Source organism: Pygoscelis adeliae, unplaced genomic scaffold, assembly GCF_000699105.1.
Source record: "Pygoscelis adeliae isolate BGI_AS28 unplaced genomic scaffold, ASM69910v1 Scaffold121, whole genome shotgun sequence".
Classification (NCBI taxonomy): domain Eukaryota; kingdom Metazoa; phylum Chordata; class Aves; order Sphenisciformes; family Spheniscidae; genus Pygoscelis; species Pygoscelis adeliae.
The window spans coordinates 3,020,769-3,041,382 of NW_008824359.1; the positions used below are offsets into that span (position 1 = coordinate 3,020,769).

General features: G+C 45.6%; 1 protein-coding gene across 1 annotated transcript in view; it reads left to right on the top strand.

Moving 5' to 3' along the window:
• The first annotated feature begins 261 nt into the window (after nucleotides 1-261).
• Nucleotides 262-20,614, top strand: part of EVA1A (eva-1 homolog A (C. elegans)) — a 214,306-nt gene continuing 193,953 nt past the window's right edge. The window contains exon 1 of the mRNA XM_009319661.1: nucleotides 262-454. Coding sequence (XP_009317936.1) covers nucleotides 355-454 — 100 coding nt within the window. The 5' untranslated portion in view covers nucleotides 262-354. The remainder of the gene's footprint in view (nucleotides 455-20,614) is intronic.

A 20,614-nucleotide genomic window follows, 5' to 3' on the forward strand; every position in this document is an offset into this window, starting at 1 on the left:
GCTACTCTTCCTCCTAACAGCTTGCAGTGCTGCTGCTGGACAGCTGCACAGTAATAGTCTGCAGCAAATTTGGGCGAAGCGATGGCTTTTAGGACCCTGGGACCTCCGCCAAGGCTCAGGTAGGTCTGTCTCATTCGTCAGCCTCACTCAGCCAGGATTCATTCACTCCCAGGGATGTGTGTGTGTGTGTGTGTGTGTGAGTGTGTGCTGAGTGCTTTTCCTTCCCTGCTGCTGGCTGTGATCCTTCCAAGCAATGGGACTAACACTGTCCTCCGGGCAATGAGGAGTCCGGGATTGGGGCAGAAAGCGCTTTCCTTTTCTCTGGAAGAAAACAAGCTGTGAGGATACTCAAGGATGTGCTGCCCAGATGTGTCTCCCACCTCCACCTTCCTCATAGGACTCATGTGCTTGACAGCTTTCAGCAACTTTGCTAAGACTTCTGCAGACTTCTCAGGTAGGGGAGAAGTGCCGATCCTTTCGTATGCTGGACGGCTGCTTATGGATGGGAGCTCTTACAACAGTGCTCAGGAGCAGCTCAGGGAAAGTGGATGGGAGCAGATCTGGGATAGTTACGCGGGGAGTAATTTTAATCTTTTTAAAATAAGCTGATGAAAAGAATCTTCCGTAAGAGGATTTTGAGTTTGTTAAAAGCCTTTCTCAACAACCCTTAGCAAAACTGTTTCAGCAGTTAGTCTGAGTAACTTTGGGAACAAGGAAGGGAATAGTGTTAACTTTTCTAAGTTTGTAGCAGGTTTTGTGCTGTGTTTCTCTGGCGAGTGAAAAGAGCTAGGTTAGGTGACTGGGAAGGTCTAGGACATAAATTAAAGCTAACATAGCAAGACCCAGTTACTTTGTAAGGGGCCAGATTCCCCTCCTTTTAACATACAGCTCCTGATTGTTGCAGAAGCCCCCTGAGCTGCGATAAAGGAGATGTTACATGCACAGAATGAATTATATTCTAAGCCTATGTTTGCTTAAGCCAGAAGAAGAAATGTCTCATTTCTAAATCATTTCTGAATCTAAAAATGTTCATAGCACTTGTTTTGAGTTGTGCACAGCAGGTAAGTACACAGCACATTGAAGGTATGGAGTCCCATATAAGTTTTATAACTATGTACAGCTGCGTCAGTCATTTTAAAATTACCTTTCTGCTTCTGTTCTTTGTGGATATACGTATGGGTCAGAGAAAATGTAATAGGTCTCATTTTATGGTTGAGCAGGATTGATTAGTTTGCTTGGGAATGGCTAGTGAGGGTCACTTTGCTTTTGGGATATTGGTTCTAATTTTGGTCTTAGTGTGAAGATCTAGTCTGGCATATTCTTTAGGTGTGTGTTGCAAAACTCTTGTAGTGGATAAGAGCTGCCAATTATAGTTTGCTGATGAAAAAGTGCCATTAGCAAGAGCTGAACCTCACCAGACTCTGGTTTCAACACATCACAACACTGCTACTCACTTTCTGGGAGTGCATGTGCCTGCGTGCTGTGAGAGATTTGTGTTAGAAAGGAGGAGCTTGTGGTGGAGGGGGGTAGAAAATATACAGTAGCTTCAAGTCTTAATGCGAATTGAAGGGGACTGACTTGCTTGTGATTCAGTCTCCTTTGGAGACAGATCAGTCCTGGGGGCTGCCATTCAAGGCAGATCTGCCTCTGAATGGAAAGGACTGAGGCACTTCCCTCTTTCTAGTGTGTTTTTATCTCCTGCTTTCTTTGCATTGAGCTTTCTCTGTGCTCCTCCTTGCAAGCAAGTTAATGCAGAAGGGGTGCATGGAGTCGGCATGTCAGGAGCTAAAGCTGTTATGGGGGAAGTATTGGTCCTTCTAAAATATAAATAAAGTTCATCCTAGCCAGGCCAAATTGATAAGCGTTAAAATATGCAAAAGTGTCCCAGAGCAAGGGTACTTCACACTGTGTGTGTGCAACATAGCCAGAGCAACGGAAGCAAATCCAATAGGCTTTGGTGATGCTGGCGGTGGGCGGGCAGATGCTGTCCTTTTAAAAAAATGGGTAAGAAGGGTTGCTGATAACAAAATCATATTTTTTGCAACATCCAACTGTACTGTCACACTTTGGGAGAAGAGGGGTGGCTTAAAACTCTGCGTACATACATGGTGAGGCTGTCCTCTGAAGCAGGGTCTGTAATCCCAACAGCACAACCTCCCGCGAGTTTCCACAACTGTTGAAATCTTCCGCCAGATCCAAGCTATGTTTTCTGATAGCAGGCTTGGCAAATGTCCCCAGTCTTGTTGGGCTGACTGTACCTTGCGGGACAGGAAACGTGGTTTGCTGCAGGAAAGGGCTGCACCCAGTGTGTAGCAGCTTGAAAACAGTTTTGTAAGGCCAGGACCTGGATAGCCACAAGATGCAAGGGGATAGGAAAAGGTACAGTATTTCCCAAATCACACCTTATGCTTCCGCAATATATTTTGCGAAGTCCCCATTGGTCTCCCTCCAATACTTGAAGGCACTCACCATGTGCCTCTGTGAAGGAGTAGTGGCTCAGATAACTCTTCCTACATGATGGAGCACCTTGTTTGTCACTGTTATCCCTATATATGAATTGTCGGCTGGTATGAAGAATGGAGGGTGGGTAGCCTTTTAGCATTATTTGACCATAATTGTTTCTGGCCACTTATATACTTTTTCTATACTTTGGGGTGTTCTGGATTCTTCGCCAGCATGGCTGGAATTGAGCAGGTGAATGTCTTTGGGGAACCCTTATAACCTTGCCATACGCCATTCCACCTAGAGGTGGTGATTCCGAAACGTGAATTTTCTGCATCCCGAGGAGATGAATGGATTTGTATCAATTATTGCTGCTGAGGAATGCAAGGCGTGCTGTGATGCCATGAGAGGTTTCTGCAGCAGTTCAACTGCTGCCCACATGCTGCAGGGAGGTGACACAGCTCACTGGGATGTAAGGGCTTTTCCAGGTTGTAAATAGCAGTACTGTCCAGAGACAGCAGCTGATGCTCTTTGGAGAAGAATGTTTTTTTAAACTCAATCCTGTAGATCTTGTTTAGCAACAAAGCTTCTCTGGCTTCTCTGCTTGGTTCGACTCAGCGCTGTCAGGGAGGTGCTGCTGCTAGTAATAGGTCATGGTGTTTTTGTCATGGGCCAGACACAGTGCATAGCTCCAGTCCTGGAACAAACAACTTAGGGACGGCCAGTTTTGAGCTCTAAGCAGATCGCAAGCAGCACTGATCTGAGTCACACACTGCAGCTATGCAGTAGGACTGGCTGAAAGACTTACCAAGAATTGCACACCCACCCACGTCCCACTGCTCCCAATACTCTCCCACTGGCTGAGTCTTCAAGGTGTCTCTTGGCTGCAGGAAGATTTCTTTTTTACATAGGTCATGGGAAGGGACCCTGAGAAGGTGCCCAGAGGTGTGGTGAACTGAGTCAGTCATGGGAAAGCACAGGTGGAGCTGGTGGGGATCTCTATCGTCTCCGCTTCCAGGCCTCTGAGCACATGGTCTCATATTGTGGCTCCACCCCTCCTGTTTGAACAGCTCAAACGCCACAACGTGAACATGATGAGTGCATGTCCTGCTGGGGACTGGTGCAATCTGAGATGTAAGAATTAAAATTCTTTTTAAGTGAAGTATTTGAACTATGTGAAGAGTTTTGAAGTTGTTTTCTTTAATAGTTCTTTAAACATTGATGTTTGCAGGAGGGTGTGGGGGTAGGAAGCAGGTCCTTGGGGAGAGAGTGGAGTTATCAGGCACTTTGCAGCCACTTCTTAAGAAGGCCTGGACTTTTTCTCTGTGGCTGCTTGTAGTACGGGCTCTTGATCTAATCTCATTCTGTGATCAGTTCTTGTGCTCAGGACTGTTTGAAGGCTCAGGACCTAGTGTCATGATGTGTCACATACCCCTTATGTTCAAGGTGACACTTGAAGACTGTGATGAGGTGTGGGGTAAGAGACTGGTCTTTTGAGTCTCTGTGCTTTAACTATAAACCCTTAATCCTAATCTCAGTCCCAGCAATGAACTCTCCGAAATCCCTGCCGGTTGATAAAACTTCACCTTTGTTTTAGCCCTCTTCTATTTGTGGTGGGAGTCCAAGACAAAGCAATGGCTTGCACTGCCAGAGGAAGCTATGCCATAGCTCCTCTGCGTAGGCTCTGGGAAGCAGTGATCCACGTGCAGTGCACAGAGCTTGCTCCTTAGAGGTGCTGGGTTAATGAAAATGAGGCCAAAATTAATCTTTGGTGCTAACTTAAAATGCAGGAGTTGAAAGCTTAGTCGAAAGCTTAGTCAACAGCTATTGCTCATATCCCGTGTGCTGTCTCTAGCTCCAGCTATGGGGTTCCTGTCTCTGAAGCTAAATCATGCAAACACATGTCAAATTCTGCTCCGCCCACTGCCAGCCAAGGTGACCATTTAATTTCCAGCTGCATACCTGCAGGGAATTAGGCTTATGTGATTATGATGCCATACTCCAATTCTCTTCAGTAACTTTCCCATTCATTAGCTAATTTCAGGCATGTTGGACAGAAAGGTAGTGGCGTCAGAGCTATGCAATTGCTGCGAGTTTCATGTTAGTGGAGACAGACCCCTTCACAACTGCTGCAATACAGAAAAGGCTGTGCTGTGAACTCAACCATTTGCAGACATCAGAGAATCCACTGCAGGGACCTAAGCCAAAAACTTTGGTTTCTAGGCATGGAAATAGCTTTGATGGGAGCTCATGCCTTTTCTGACACAGGAGAACCCAGCTGCAGGACATAAAGCTGTAGGAATAACAGCCCCAGTATTGTTGCTCCCCCTGGGCCTGCTTTAATATTTATGTTCTTTGCATTATATTTGGCACAAGCTGGATGTGAGCAGCACTTTGCTTAAGGGAGCTGATCTGGCATCGAGCCAAATGAATACTGATAACTCCCATCACAACCCTGCAGGTGAGCCCTGGGTAGCTTTCAGGAGCTCTCCCTGAAGGCTCTTCCTGGCTTTGAAAGCACTCAGATTTTTTGTTGTTGTTTCCCCCCCCCCCCCAAGAACGGCGGGGTTCACTGAAAAGTCCTTTTGCCCTGCTTTTGCCACCTCCCTGCTAATTGGCCCAGTGTGTTTGTTTGAGCTGATGAGGGCTGGAGTTGGGAGGGGAAAGGCACTTCTCCTTGATTGCATTTAATCAGTCCATAATAAAGGCAATTTGTTTGACAAGTCCATTCACCAAATTATCACCATAATCGACACACTAACAGCTTCTGAATGGCTTTAGTCAGACTTTGATATTGGTTTTGGAGCCCTGAATGGGTTGATGGTGTCAAGGGGGGTCCAGGATTTCCATGCGTTGAAAGCTGCAGCCTGCAAAAGGGGGATTTTCAAGAGAAAAGCAGATACAATTTCTTTTCCAGTGTGGTGACGTAACTCGGTAATGAGGTTTGTGCTTTTGACCCCAGGGGCAAACAGACATGCTTTAGATGTCGTTTAAAGACTGGGCCAAACTCAGGCCACCTCCGTACCTTCTCTTGGTGAAGGGCTGTGAGTGATGAGGTTGGACGGACCTCAGGCTGCTTCTTGAAGAGGTCCTTGCCCCAGGCGATGTTTTCTTCTTCAGGTGGAGGTCATATGTGCCAAACCCATCCATCACAGCTGTGCAGGCTGCAGTTTGGCTTACTGAGAGAGGTCTGTGCTGGGGTAGAGAAATTCTCCTTTGCAGAGGTGACAAAATCCAAAACCTCATCAAAGCCAGTTGAAAACCACTGTTGGCCTCTTCTGGTAATGCTCTGGAGATGTGGCTGCATGGTGAGCTGGAGGGGATGGGTCTGGGGAACTGAAGGAGGATGGCTGGTTCTGACAGCCATGGCTGAGTGATTCTCGCAAGGGGGAGCTGCATTCGGTTTTGTGTCACATATCTCTGTCTGTCAGTGGGCAGCAGTTTAAAGACCTCAGAGAGGTGTTGGAGGAAGAAATCAATGGGGGTATATCAAGTGCCAGTTCTGCTGCTGTTGGGGCAGGAGGAGGAGAAGAAGCAGCACAGAAGCTGGGGCTATTTTGATGCCTTAGAGAGTTGTTCCGGTTTGTCAGCAGGGATGCAGCTTTGCGGGCATCAATATAGCGCATTAAGCAAAGATGCAAGTGTCTGTGCACTCCTGTCCTGAGGCCTGCTCCAGAAAACACCATGGATTTCCCAACAGTTGTGATGATAATGCTGTGAGGGAGGACTCAGCGCTTGCTGACTCTTAAAATGTTCAGAATTTACTTTTACTGGCCGCTGAGGGGACCAAACTGAGCTTCAGGAAGAGAAACACATGTTTCCAATTCTGTCTGTTTGTGGTCCTGGGCTGTGACCAGAGGCGCTGCTCTTACTGCTGCGAAAAACCAGCTGTGGGTCTGTATTTGCGGTGCCAGGGAAAGGAGGCACCGTCGGGGAGGGATGGATAGGGTTGCTGTGGGTGCCAGGATGTCTCATGAGGGGTCTGTGTGAAACCTCATGCAGGCAATGACTTCAAGCTCAAGAGCCATATGTACGCATCTGGCTCACGTCATGTGGAAATCCACTGTTTTAGCCATCAGAGCTCTCGGCAAGAGCCAAGAGACCTGAGGGATCCCAACGCCTGTATGATGATTGGCAATGTTTATATAGTATCTACTAATTGCTGTGGCCCAGAAACTGATCCACTGATGCAAACTTTTGTCAGTACCAGGAACATTTTATTTAATTAGTATTATTATTAAAAAAAAAAATCCACTGGTAATTTTAGTCACTTCAAAGTATCCCAGGTTATCAGTACCAGATCCACAGTCTATTTGAGGAAAATGTCCTTGCAGCATTATTCCTATGTCTGTGTGTTGTTAGGGATACAAATGCTGCAGAATTAAAGAAGGCAACTGTTTATGTTCTCAGGTAAAACTTGTTTCCTGATTTAAGACTCTCTGAGAGCAGATTTTATAATAAAAAACATTTAATTGGTCAATTAAAAAACAAATAGAGGGAATTTTTCTCAACTGAGATACTTAGATGCTAAAATCATAATTTAAGCTGGGGGAGGCAGAATAAGCTTAGTCTCTGCAGGGGGAGAAAAACTATGTATTTACACTTGGCACTTTTGCTGATCCTTTTATTGATGCTAATTTAAACATGGCCTGATCTCCCGAAGTGTTTGGTGTTCAGAACTGAAAATTGGACTATGCTGCGTTTAGGTGGGTGTGCAGTGATTTAGGTGGCCAACACCAGGACTGTTTACATGTCTTATTTGAGACATGAGGCTGCTTGTGCTTGGCGTGTTTGTGCATGTATAGATTGAACTTTCTGCTTTCTGTTCCAAGATAGCAATCCCAGTCCCTGTGGGGGACCATTTGAAGCAACTACCCGTAGGTTTTTTTGTGCTCTTGTCATTCCTTTTTATCCAGATACCCAAGACCTTCACAGATTCAGTCTGTTTCTGTCCCTTGAAAGGTATGTGGCTGCCTGCAGGAACAGACCCAATGCGCTGCTCGAAGTAGTTCAGAGGACTTTTGGTCAGGTTGGTTTGGTGCAGTGCTACAAGGTTCCTTGTGTCCTTGCCAGTGCTGTGTCTCACTGATCCTGTACTGCTGTTGTCTGGGATTTTTGTGCTTTTTCCAAGAAACAGGCAAGGGCCAAATTCTGCGCAGTTGTGAGGCAACTTTGCTGACTTGCCAGGATGCACAGAAGCACAGAATTTAATCCCAACTCATCTTCTTACTGATAAAATCTGATATAGAAGACATAATTGTGAACATTTTAAAGAAAACTGCTTGGGTTACCTATTATTATTGTTGTTGTTGTTGTTATTATTATTACTATTATTATTACTAACCTAGCTTCTCCTTTTGCCTGAGGAAAGATGGAGAGTTATGTGTCTCTCAGTCTGGGTTTGGGCTGATCCAAGTATGCCTGGCTCAGCTCACTAGCTGAGGATATGAGCTCATTCATAGTAATTAAAGTACGTATGTCTGCTTTTTCGGGGATGCTTAATGCTTGGCTGTCTGAAACCTAGTGCATGTCTTTTCATGTCAGAGAGACAATGATGGTTTGGCAGTTCTGAGTTGCACAGTAAAATAAATCTTGGCTGGGTCTCTTCAAATATGCCATGTGCTCTTGAATAGAGCTGGTGGGTGCTGTGGTATCAGTGCTGATGGGGCTCCTTTGGATAATAAGGTTTTCTGTACAATAATCACTCTTGGATCCATCTGGATCCTTGCATGAAGATGGAGCAACATCTGTGGGACCTGCAGTTTGGGCAAACTCTCCAAGTGGTCAGGTTTCAGAAGTGTTCTTGAATTAATGGATGCGTGTAGCAAACTGCAGAAGAATTTGCAGTAGATGTTGTCCAAGCACTTTAGTTGTGGTGGGCAGAGGAGATCACATCCACCTGCTGACAAAGTATCCCACATCACTAACAACCTTGCCAGTGCTGTGCCTCACTGGTGTGGAACAAAAGATTCTCTTTTTTAGAAATATTCCCTTTTTTAAATGTTACATTAACAGAAGAAGGCCTAGAGGGGTACAAGAAATTTTATCAGCCACCTACAATCAAAGAACTTCACTATATACTCTTGTGTGTCATCTTTTGACCCGGTATCAACACACTAGTTGCCAGCAGAGACACTTGTCACTCCTCCAGCAGCCCATAAAAGCACCAGAATCGTCAGGGTATGAGAGAGGGCTGTCTTCAGGTAAGTTATACTAAACCGTCAATAGATTAGGTAACTGCTGGTGCCACTTGTCGAAAAGGGACCATTCAGACCACCTACTCTGAGACCCCCTATGTGATTGTGTTGTTTTATTTTCATCTGCTATCAGATGCCTGTGGTTTTGCTGCTATGATATTATCGACATGTGTTGTATTAGCCTCAAGGGTTGAAAATGGGCTTTTACTCCGACAAGTAAATATAAAAGCAAACACAGCAGTGCAGGGATTTTCTGCTGATTTTTCCTCTGTGATTTTTGTATCACTCTCTGGGCTGGGGTGACCTGCATCCTGTGCCTAGGACCTGTGGGCTCAGCTGTGATCTTTTATTGTTTGTTCCTCTGCATTGATATTAAGGTTGCTCTATGGCAGGTGCTCTTCCTGGCATTAATTTCCTATGTTTGCTGTATTTTGCAAAGGCTTTTGGCTCACATATTTTCCCTCAAAGCTGTGTTGGGCCAAGAGTGCAGACACTTAGTGCAATTAGGCTGATAGGTGATAACTTGAGCTGCTGTAGCTGGATTATGTTCAATTTTGGGCCCCAGTCTGGGAAATCTCTTACCTCTGTGGTCTGTGGGGGGCCTGTGAGTGCAGTGCTGCTGTGGCCCTGGCGATACCCATAATATGCTACAGGACAAAATTCTGCACTTTGGTTTTGAAAAAAGCTTAGCTTTTGTGTGGGACATTCGAAGAACAGCATTAAGGTTGCAAATCAAACATTTGGAAATTAAGAAATGTTAAAATTAAGGTAATTTTAATTACTTGAATCCAGTCCTTTGGGTTTCTATGTTATGAGTTACTCAAGCACATACTACTTTTTTCCCACCTCCTTGGGACTCCTGTGTTGTCCAGTGCACAGGACAGCTGCCTCACAATGATTTTCTTTATCATTCTGGTTCATTATGGCTCTAGGGCCTTATTTACCATGTGTTATTTAAACCCTCTTCTGCTTGTTGTGAGTGCTCTACAAACAGAGATGTGCTTACCCTTCTGGAAGGAGAGTCTGGAGTGTTACCTGCATTGCACAGATGAGGATCCAAGGCGGAGAGATTAACATCAGGAGCTGTAACTGCCCAATATTTCAGAGGTTGTTAAGTATCTACCTTTTTCTCCAAAAGCAGCCCCTTACCCATCCTCTCAAGCTGTGATAGCCAGGAAGAAATATGTGTTACTCGATACACAATTCCTTCTCCAATACTGTAATGCATATATGCAAATGCACTGCACAGGTTAAAATGAGCATTACAGCTGCAAAGTCAAGTGCATGTAACTAAGTGTTTTGGGTTAACCCTGGTAGGCAGCTAAGCACCACACAGCCACTTGCTCGCCTCCTTTTCCTACCCCCAGTGGGACGCGGGAAGAAGAATGGAAGAGTAAAAGCAAGAAAACCCATGGGTCAAGATAAAAATAGTTTTATAACTATTGAAGGAGAAGTGGAAGAAAAAAGAAAGAAAACAAGTGATGCAAAGGCAATCACTCACCACCTCCCACAGGTAGCCTGACGCCCAGCCAGTTCCCAAGCAAAAGATGGCTGACTTACCTAAGCCCCACTCTCCTCTGTTTTATTGTTGAACATGACGTTATATGGCATGGAATATCTCTTTGGTTAGTTGGGGTCATCTGCCTGCTTGTGTCCCCTCCCAACCTCTTGTGCACCCTCCAATCTATTCACTGAGGGGGCAGAGTGTGAAACGGAGGAAGCGTTGATGCTGTGCCAACACTGTTCGGCAATAGCTAAAACATTAATATGTTATCATCAGTACTGTTTTGGTCACAGATCCAAAGCACAGCACTATACGAGCTGCTATGAAGAAAATTAACTCCATCACAGCCAGACCCAGTCCACTAAGGAAAGGGCAATATTACATCTGTATTTTATATGTAATACGAGCTAGAGGTGGATATGATAGCAAGCTTTCAGTTGGCAGATATGATCTGAGCCCATAAAGTGCAGTTGTAAGAAGGGTCTGGTTTTGCATAGTTTTTTTTCTTAGAGCAGTCATGCTTTGAGGGTTACTTTATTTGGGATGAGATAAGAGTACTTAAAATTGGGTTACAAATTTGGGGTCAGTCCTTGGAACATATTCCAAGAGATCCTTAAAAATGAGTTTTGAAGACATTCCCCCTCCAAATTTTTGTTTGTTTCTGTCTCTTCCCAGGAGAAAAAAATGTAAACATGTCTATTCAAAGGCACAAATAACATGCAGGTGATATGACTAAAAATAGAGCCCCTGGGATTTGTCCAGTTTAGTTTCTCTCTAGATTTTTGTTGTGTGGGTAACCCCTTGGAAACTGAGGTTGTTGATCTGACTGTTTCCAAAGCACATCCGCCTCTTCATGTATCTTTTGTACAGGGGCTGCTTCTGTTGTGTTAACACTGTTTGCTTCCTGGTCTATGTGCTCAAGCTGAATTCCAGCTCAAAGAGGTTAAAGCTTTATAAAAGTGAGTTGAGCAGGGTAGTGGCTCCACAGCTGATGATGAAGCGCACACATCTGTGATCCACACTGCTCACATGTTTATTGTTAGCCTCACAATAAAGGATAACACTGGTTTTTGTTCAGCTAAACGACTTTGATGGAATGAATTGTATAGAAAAAAGAATAGATGAAGCCTGGCTGTTATTTGCCAAAATGTTCTTTGTTTTAGCTGTGTTGTGCGGGACGCAATACTCTCAGAAGAGAATAGTCTCTATAGCAGCCAAGGGGAGCTGATGGGTTGGATGGGGAGGCAGAGACAGAGGTTCAGCAAGAAGGGGTGAAAAAATTTTCTGATTCTTCCTGCACTTTGGGTTTGCTTGCCTTTAGCTGACAGCCCCAGGCTTTCACTTGGGCCATACTACGAGAGTGGAGGCTCTGCTATACCAATAAGTTGCACTGTAAATGCGGTTGGTGCCATTTGGCTTGGATTTTGTTCAGACTTAGCTGCGCAGATAGTAGTTAGTGCATTTTGGCAATGGTATAGCCAGTGGCTGGAGTGTAAAGATCTGTCAGCAGCTGCAGGAAGCTGAATGCTTGGTGTTAGACAATCCATTTTTCCTGCTGGGTACATGAAAATCACTTTTTCTTTATCTCTTTTCTTAAACATTGTCCATATAATTGGAGGGCAGGGTTCAAGTTCAAACTGATAAGATTATTTTGCTTCCCTACGCTGCATGACAATGGTCCCCTCAGCAAATTAAGCCATGGACCTCCTTTTGCTGTAATGGGAACCAATCTCATTAGAAACAGAGCTGGATTAGCGAAGAGTCCATACAGATATGCATTCTGACCCCAGCAGGCCTGAAGTGCCTTTTGTTCACTCTAGCCTCCGCTGCATTTTCCCATTGCTTATACATCCGTGTGGTGGAGCTGGTGGTGATTATTTCTGCTCAAGAAAAGCCTGCGGGGGGGCGAAAAGGAAGTTGATTGGCCAGCGTGATATCACAATATGAATGATAAAGTGATTTTTAAATGTTTCCCTTGATTTAAGTCATTGGAGTACAAGACTGATTAAGATGCCTGTTGCAGGGTATTGGAGATTAAGGGCCGCTCTTCACTGGTTTGACCTGTGAGACAGAAGATCTGGACCAATACTTACACCAACCTTTCCAATGCCTGGACACAGGAAGCACTTTCTGTTGGGGAAAAGAAAGACAAACCTTTTCACCTGTGTTGGTTCTGTCTGTCCTTCTTAGGGATGGTTATCGGCTCTTGATGAGTTGCGCATAGACTGTCCAAGCTGCTTTATCAAGCAGCTGGGACCAAGAGCCTTGAGCTGGCTCGGTGCACACTGGTGCCAGCAAGAGAGCAGCATGACTGTGCCTGCAGCAGGCTCTTGGGGAGATGTTGTGGCTCAGGAGCGGTGCTGAGCTGAGACGGTGCTGCTTCTGGAGATGCTCATGTGCATGCCCGTGTTGGCCCTCGCTCAGTGCTAGTGTTGTACGTGCTGCTGTTGTCTGTTGTTTGCTTGCTTCCCTTTGCATGTTCTGCTTTTGGGATCCACTCTATCTATCTGTCTGTCTGTCTGTCTATCTATCTATCTATCTATCTATCTATCTACTTATTTGTATTATCTGCAATTTTTCCGCTTTCTGAGGTCCCTCAGCCCCGGGAGATTAGAGGTACGGCCCTGGCTGATTCCAGCAGCTCCCATGAGATGGAGCCACGCTAAGGATGCTGAGAGGGGCAAATCCCACAGCTTCCTGGGTTAAGAGCCATTTTCTGATCCTTAAGGAAATCCTTGTGCCTTTGCATCTCTCCTATGCCCTACTTCTCTGACTGATCTTGGAGGTATTGCCTGGAGCTTGGCTCCTGGCTGGAAGTTCATACTTGAAGCAATCTGGTAGGGAGGACAGACTGTGGACCGTGTTTGAAAGTGGCACCAATGAAAGAATAAGCCTGGCCAGTTATCATAGTAATTTGTTGCTATTGATTAGTCTGGAGGTGAATGCTTAAGTGGTGAGGAGTCCTGACTTGTGTGAGTAATTAAATTTAAAGCAGTGCGGCTATTCACATGAGGGAGAGTTGCCTTCTCTATGCCTACTCCTGTTGGATATGAAGTGGCTTTTTAAGTAAATGTCATTAGCAAGAACAAGGGTTAACCAGGGTAATTAACACTGCTAACCCATAGTCTTTCTCTCACCAGCCAGGCTGCAAATAGGCAGCCGAAGAAACAGGTCTGTTTTCTGTTCTTGTTACATTTCTGGATATTTTAAGGTTTCTCAGAAAGACCAGAACAATGGAACACCCTTTGACAATGGCAATCTCTTTTCTTCATGGTGCAGCCTGAGCAAGCATTCAGGCCCTTTCCTTCTGGGATTGCTCATTTCCTTTTTTTCTCCTGAAATAAAAACAATACTCCCCCAAAAGCACAACTTGTGCAGTGCTGTGACAGAGCCAGCCTCTGTTGCTCTGTCAGGCAGGCATTGGATGGGACATTGTCTTCTGTTTCTCAGGGGGGAAAAAAAATAAAAAGCAAAAAAGAAACCCTTTTCAGACGTTGTTTTAGTGCTGTCAAAAATAATAACTAATGCCCACCCTGAACTTCTCTCAGTGCTTTTTCAGAGGCTTCCATCCTTTATATGCACGGGGGAGAACGAGACGTGTGGGAAAGAAATCACATTCAGTGAAATAAAATATTGTCAAGCCAATTGGATGCACAACCCTTGGGTCTCCTGAAGTCTAGGGCTGCAGCCCCAAGCCTGGTTCAAGCGTGAGGGGAGCCTGTGAGAAAAGAGACTGTCACAGACTTCCCATGTGTCCCTGCCTACACAGCGCCGAAGCTCACCACAGGAGCCTGGGGTCTGTGGGACTCAGCCTCTGTTTCCTTGCCTGTCCCTTTTGATTACATGTTTCCTGAGTGTCTCCATGTGTCTTTTACTGTAGCTTGATTCCTTGCTAGTTTTTTTGGAGCCCAGATCCCGTAGTTACCTGGATTGTTGTGATCACTTCTAAATAGTTTTGGAGTTGAAGGGTATGTGTACTGCCCCATTAACAGTGCTGCCTCTCTGAAGACTTTCTGTACAGAAAGGTCTACCTTATCAGATAGATAACTCTGAGCAGATGGTTAGATAGATAGTCCCATCTATCTGCTGCTTTCAAATCAGTGTTTTTACTTGATCCTATCTGTGACTAGTTAGATGAAGTTACTCCTGGAAAGGATGCCTTTATTTGCACTTCAGCAGTCCAAAGCATTGGAGTAAGTTCAAAAAGAGCATACAGAGGGTTTACCCACATCTGTGAAGTTTGCCAGCAAACGCTTTTGGTGAGACATTGCTTCAGCAAGCTGCTAGTCTGTAAGACCAATGGTGGCTGCCTACCTAAGCCAGGCAGCAGACCTGGAGAAAGGTAAAGGTGCAGCTGCGCCTGGTGGGAGCATTTTCTTTGCCAGCTTGGCCTGACAATGGAGGGCTCTGATATTACCTCCTCCAGTGTCCCCCTGCCTCTCTCGCAGAGGTGATAGAGAATGAAACACTTCCACTGCTTGCTTCACCACTGGGGCTGCGGTCTAGCTGAGCCTCCTCTGCTCCCTAGTGCAGTATCAAAATTTGCTTGGTCCAAGCTTTACATGTTTTACAAAGGGCCAAATCGGCCTGACCCACCTTGATCATAAGAGATTTCAGAATTGTCTTTAAATACAGACCTGTCCCTTTTTGCAAAAGTGTTCTGCTGGTCAAAAACTACTTTTCTGCTGTGGGGTTAGTGAGGGCTGCAGGATACTGTTAGTATCCTGAGTAGGATGTTACCCTGGTATCCGTGCCTGTTGGATGCAGAATTGCCTTTAAATATCATCTCAGCTTTGGCAATGTTGGGGGATTAGTACAGAGCTGCAGTTCTGCGTCTACTGGCCAAAGCGGGCCAAGCTACAAAATGCTGGATGGGGAGGGAGGCTGGCTAGATGATTGATCCCTTGTTTCAGGGCCTTTCTGGCCCATTTCCTAGCATAGTTTTCTGGAGGAGGTCAGAGCTGCCTCCATCCCAGCCCTGTGTCATTGGCTTAATGGCAGTGCTGATGGATGTGGAGAGAGATCAGGCTTTTCCCTGAACACTTGGCCTGGTGGTGGTGGGGCGAGGGTGAGGTCAATACCCTTTTCTGATCTTGAAGGAGTGGCTATCAAGGGGCAATAACTTTTCATTTAGGGCTTTTTCCATTGGTGACAATGAGCCTGATTTGCATTGTAGAGAAGCCGTCATGTAAATGGTGCCTAGCTCCTGTGATAACAAAGCCCAGCTGTGCTCCAGCCCCTGTGGGATGCACATTGAGGGTAAGAAGTTTTCTTAGACATTAGGCATGTGGAAGGCACACTTATCACAAAAACGTGCTGGGGAGAGGTAAGGAAATGTCCATCTGATGGTGTACTTAGACAGAGATTGAGTATGCAGGAAATTGGTGGGCAGAGGTGGAAATTTACTCTTCCAGGCTGTTCTCCATCTGAGTCGTGCCTCACCACGTGAGGGGAGCATCCAACCCTCCTGATGCCCAGGCACGAGCAAAGCTTGGTGTGTTTTGAGTGCTCTGGTGAAGGCTGTTTTATTCTCACTCTGATGGCTTGTTCATGTGCTTCAGTGATAAATCATTGTTGGTGTTTCTAATGAGGCTTTTAGGACTGCTCTGGAAACTTTAAAACCTGTAGTAGTAAGGTAAGGCTACAGGTAAACACCTTGGAGGTTTAGTTTGCCTCCAAGGCAAGACAGGCCAGGTGCTTTTTGTTTGCAACAACTCTAAATTTTCTAGCTTTACTTGAAAGCCATAATGCTTCCTCCCTCTTCTCCCTCTAGTTCTGAATTTCCAGCAGGTCTCCAAGTAACATGTTCAAGCACACTCAATAGATCTATCAAGAGTAATTCACAGTTACATAGCCTTGATCATTCATGGCTGTACAGGCATTTTACCGTAAAGAATAAATACCAACAGCATTATTTTGCAGATGGAGAAACTGAGGCACAGATTGTGCCATCAGCAATGGGATTCCGTTTTCCTTAACTGTACCAAAGACACCTTCATCTCACCTAAGCTGTTCCTTTGGACTTTTAAGGGATGCATCATCTGACTTCCATTACATCTACATCTAGATATCAGTGACATCCCATGATTGCTGGTTCCTCTCCATTGACCCAAAGAAGGTCCAGACAGCTAGCTTAGACTAGATGGATCCTGCTCAAAACCACTAAAGTGGAGAACAGTAAAGCTGACATCCTGACTTCCAGCCCATCTCCTGCGTCTCTTTTAGTTCTTGGTGCTTTGCTGATATGCAATGGATATAAGGTGATTCTGTAACTCCTTCTTTCTGTCTTTTAAGACACTTTTTGCAGGAAACTTCCTATTAGGGTGGTGAGGTATGGAACTGGAATACCACCCTCTGTTAGTGTCCTTACAAGTAATGTCTGTGTAGTGGATTGCTAGCCTTGCAGTTGCTCCCTTACTATGAAGAATGCTATGAAGAATGCAATGCTCGTACTGCTCTGATAGAGCTAAACAAGCCCAAGGAGCAAGGGGACTGGCTTCAGTGCTTTGAGATTAGTGCGTTTGTGTTTGTATTTTCTATTTTTCACTTTCCAGCCTAAGGACATTCATTAATTGTTCTGACGTACGTGCCATCTCCTATTTTTATAAATGCTGTGCTTGTTCTAAGAGCAGAATGACATTCATTTACTCTGAAACAACCTGGGGATTTGTTTTCTTGGGTGTTGTAAAACAGACTAGGTATAAATGCTGCAATTAGAAGGTGATGGGCTAATCTCATTAGTCAGTGGGAGGAAACACTGGGGTCAGTGGGTTGGATAATGAAATCTGAAGATAAATTTTGATGTGCCAGATGGCCTGGCATAGTGGTTCCACTAATTTGGAAGGAAGGAGAGCCAATAGTAGCTTTGAAGAACAAAAGCTGTAGCAAGAGGCGGCATGTGATTTCTCTGAGCTAAAAACCTGTTTATGTGATGTCTCAGTTGAGAGCCTGTGGGATTCATCTGGGCCTCCTGTCTTTTTTTGGCTTTTTTGGCCAGTTCTGGGCAGTAAGAGACAGACCTCCAGCAAAAGTTAATGAGGCACTGGCAGTATGTTGCTGTGCTTGTATGATCAGTGGCTCAGCAACAAATAATCCTGACATCTCATTCTTTTGGAAGGGGCTGATAATTTAAATATCTTTGTTCTGTAGGGAAGGCTGTGCTTATGGTGTCCCCTTATCCACAAATATGTAAGACTTAACATTCAGAAATCCTGATACTTGTTTTTTGGGCTGAGATTGTAGGCTCTTTCTGCATAATGCTTTGTTTGGGCTCAACTTGTCATTTTCTGGGATCAGTCCTTTCATCCCTACTGAAGTAGGCAAGAAAGAGCAGTTTTGGGGCTAAAAAAAAAATAGGAAAAAAATAATTCCAAGTTTACAAGAGTGAGTTCTTGGATAGGAACACTTCTGTTTTGGCTTGGCCCAATGGAGGTAGTGTCACCAGTCTGCTTTCACAGGGACCCACCTGGCTTCTTTAATTTCCATTCATTTTTAGTGTGCTTGGCACCAGCACACACTGATGCATCAGCACACACTGAGGCACTTCCCATCCCGAGTCCCTCTGCAGGGTTGTGGCCCAAGATATACCCCAAAGGTAAGTGGGAAGAAATTGGATATGGTCCTCCTCCTTTCCACTTTGCTCTGTGTTCAACACAAGCACTCATTCCTTACCTCTCTCACCTACCCACACCAATATTTTTTCAGGAAACAAACAATAAGCAGGGTTTGCCAAGCTTGGCTGTATTGCCTAAAACAAGAGCCGAGGAAATCCAATTGCACGCTCTGGCCACCTTATCTGGCAGCACCCTGGTGCTATTTTCTTCTAGTGAGCATCCAGTGCAGGCAAAGGCTTGTCCTGGGCTCTGGGCCATTGCAGCAGCTCTACTGATGAGTGCCCAAGCTTGGAACAGTCTGATGAAAGCTCTTAGTCTTCAAAGCAGTGTCCAGAATAGTAGCCAGACTTCATCTGGCTGTGAAATGAAATAATGAAAAGTGTATTTACGATAAGAAGCCTTATTGAAAAGTGTGCTTGTAACTGGGATGCAACCAGTCAGTGCTCTGTATCCCCTGGCAGAAGAGAAAGGAGGAACTTTTTCATAGTAGTTTAGTGTGTTTAGTATTATGAAAGCTCCATGGGCTGGATCTTCAGCGAGTGTTGTACAATAACATAGATCTGACAGCAGCGATGCTGCAGTGGTAATGAACTGTATACAACCTGAGAGTAGCTCAGGCTAAACATAGCTGGACCATTCTCCTAGGATTCTTTACCATCCCCATAGAGTAACATGGGCTTTAGTTTCTTAGCCCCCATCTTGAGTCAGATTTACACTATCATGAGTCAAAATCAACACTTTTTTTACCCCTAAATGCCTTAAACACTGCAGCACTTCAAAATGATACATACAACTCAGCCACTTCCAACCTAATGTCTTCCTAAGAGTGTAGCATGTGCTGGAAGTAGAATTTAATGTGAAAACATTAATCTGGCAAGCATCCTCCTCCTCCTGCAAAGGGTCTAGGTTCTGCTGCTGGAAGGGGATCCAACTGCCAGGCAGTCCAGCAAGTGAAGGCACTTAGCAGTGGCAGGGAAAGTCCCAGAGGAGACACAGCTGTGGGGAGAGGCCATTATAAATCACAGTGGCCCCAGCTGTTGGGCAGGGCAGTGGGGAGATTGATGGGGTGGGTGGGGGAGCTGAGGCAAGGAGAGTTCAAGCATCACCCTGACCCGTGAGAGGGGAAAATAGCCCCAACCCTCAACAAGGTTTGATTGAAGCCTGCTGTTCCCCTGAAGGGGAAAGGTCAGGCTCTGCTTTGTCAGGCGCCCTCAAACAAAAAAACCTGTTTATACAGGACCCACCCCGTACCTTGTGAGGTGGAGGGTAAATGGGCTTGGAGACATTCAATGCTCCTCTCTCTGGTAACATTTGTGTCAATGAACAGTGGAAATTCAGATTGGGCTGGTAATAAAAGCCTGGGAAGCAAGTGGGCAGGTTAAAACTCCACATAAACATTAACTGGAGTTAGCTTCCGTAAGTGTTATATTGGTGGTCCAGGGACGATGCTGTTCAGCGCTCTGGTTTCCACACAGAAGGGACGGGATGTGTTGGAGGGTGGTGGTTGTTACCAGCACGTGCTCGAAATTATGCCTGAAGCGGGGCACCGCTGTACATATCCCCGCACCCTCACAGCTTGAGCGTGGTGCAGGGTGCTGCTGGCACCTGCGGAGAGGAAGGTTTCCACACTTCATTGCCACCTCTGTGCTGCAGATACCCCAACGACTTGACATAAGGTTTTGCCAGCCCTGATGGTTGAGCTGGAAGTGAGATGCAAACTTACTGTGTCTGGGGACCTGCAGTCAGGAGTAGTCATTTAGAGCAGAATTGTCTGAATTTCCAGCGCTGGAGGTCTCCACCAGAAAAATTCACCTTCTTTGCTCCTAGGCATCCTCCTTCCTGAGTCCCCCCAGCATGTGGGCAGGGACTAGCTTCTGGCCATCTGAATTGTTATGGTGACCTGCTCCCTCTTGCAGTCTTTCAGAGGGACTCTGTGGGTCCCCTGTAACGTGATGGATGCTTGTCCAAGCATCATATGATATGAACACAAATGCCTCTGTCACAAGTATATACATGACAGAAACATGGATGCTGGGAATCAGATATGGCTTCCATGTCCTGTCCTGCATCTGGTTTGTGCTCATGTTGTAAATAAAGCTGTTTGAGATGAGGGGCCTGTGTGATTTGCCCTAGCCAAAGGCTGGGCACCTCTTCAACTAACCAAAGTAAGAACTGGCAGTTCAGGAGCCAATTTCTGTGTGAATTAGGTGTTTCCATCAAAGGAGAGGAGGCATGATAACAGTTTCAGCCATCCGATTTTAATGTACCGCCATACGTCTGTTGGAGCCCTCCAAGCCACTTTCCAACCTCTTCCCTCCCTTTCTGCCCTTACACAGAGGAGAAGCAAAGGCCACCTGGTTAGTGGCGCCCAACGTGGGGCTCAAAGGGTTTGAGATAACGATAGATTTGATTGGAATGTGCTAGATCAAATTTATAGTTGTTACTGCTGTTTAGCTTTTAACTGGCAGGCTCCTGTGCTTGCCATGTGGACTGCTTGCCTTACTGTATATGACAGTCTAGGGCTCGTTAGTGGCTGCTTTTTGCTTTCGCTGCTTGCTGCACTGCTGTACTGTTTATCATCTTTCTCTGCTGTGCCTGGGAACATTTTGATAACAGCAATGGCCATGCGCCTGGGCTGGCAGATGGCCAGGGCATCCCTGCTGTTTCTGTGCTGCTGTACTGGACAGGCTGGAAGTCCAGTGTTGAACACAAGTCAAAGGGACTGTGACCTGTGGATGAGTCCACGTGGGAGCAGGACACCCTGAAGCATCTGTGGCTGTGGATAAGCCCGTGTCAGAGCAGGTACCTCTCAAACCGTCTGTGGCCATGGTTATGGCTATGCCTCCGCCGGGAAAACT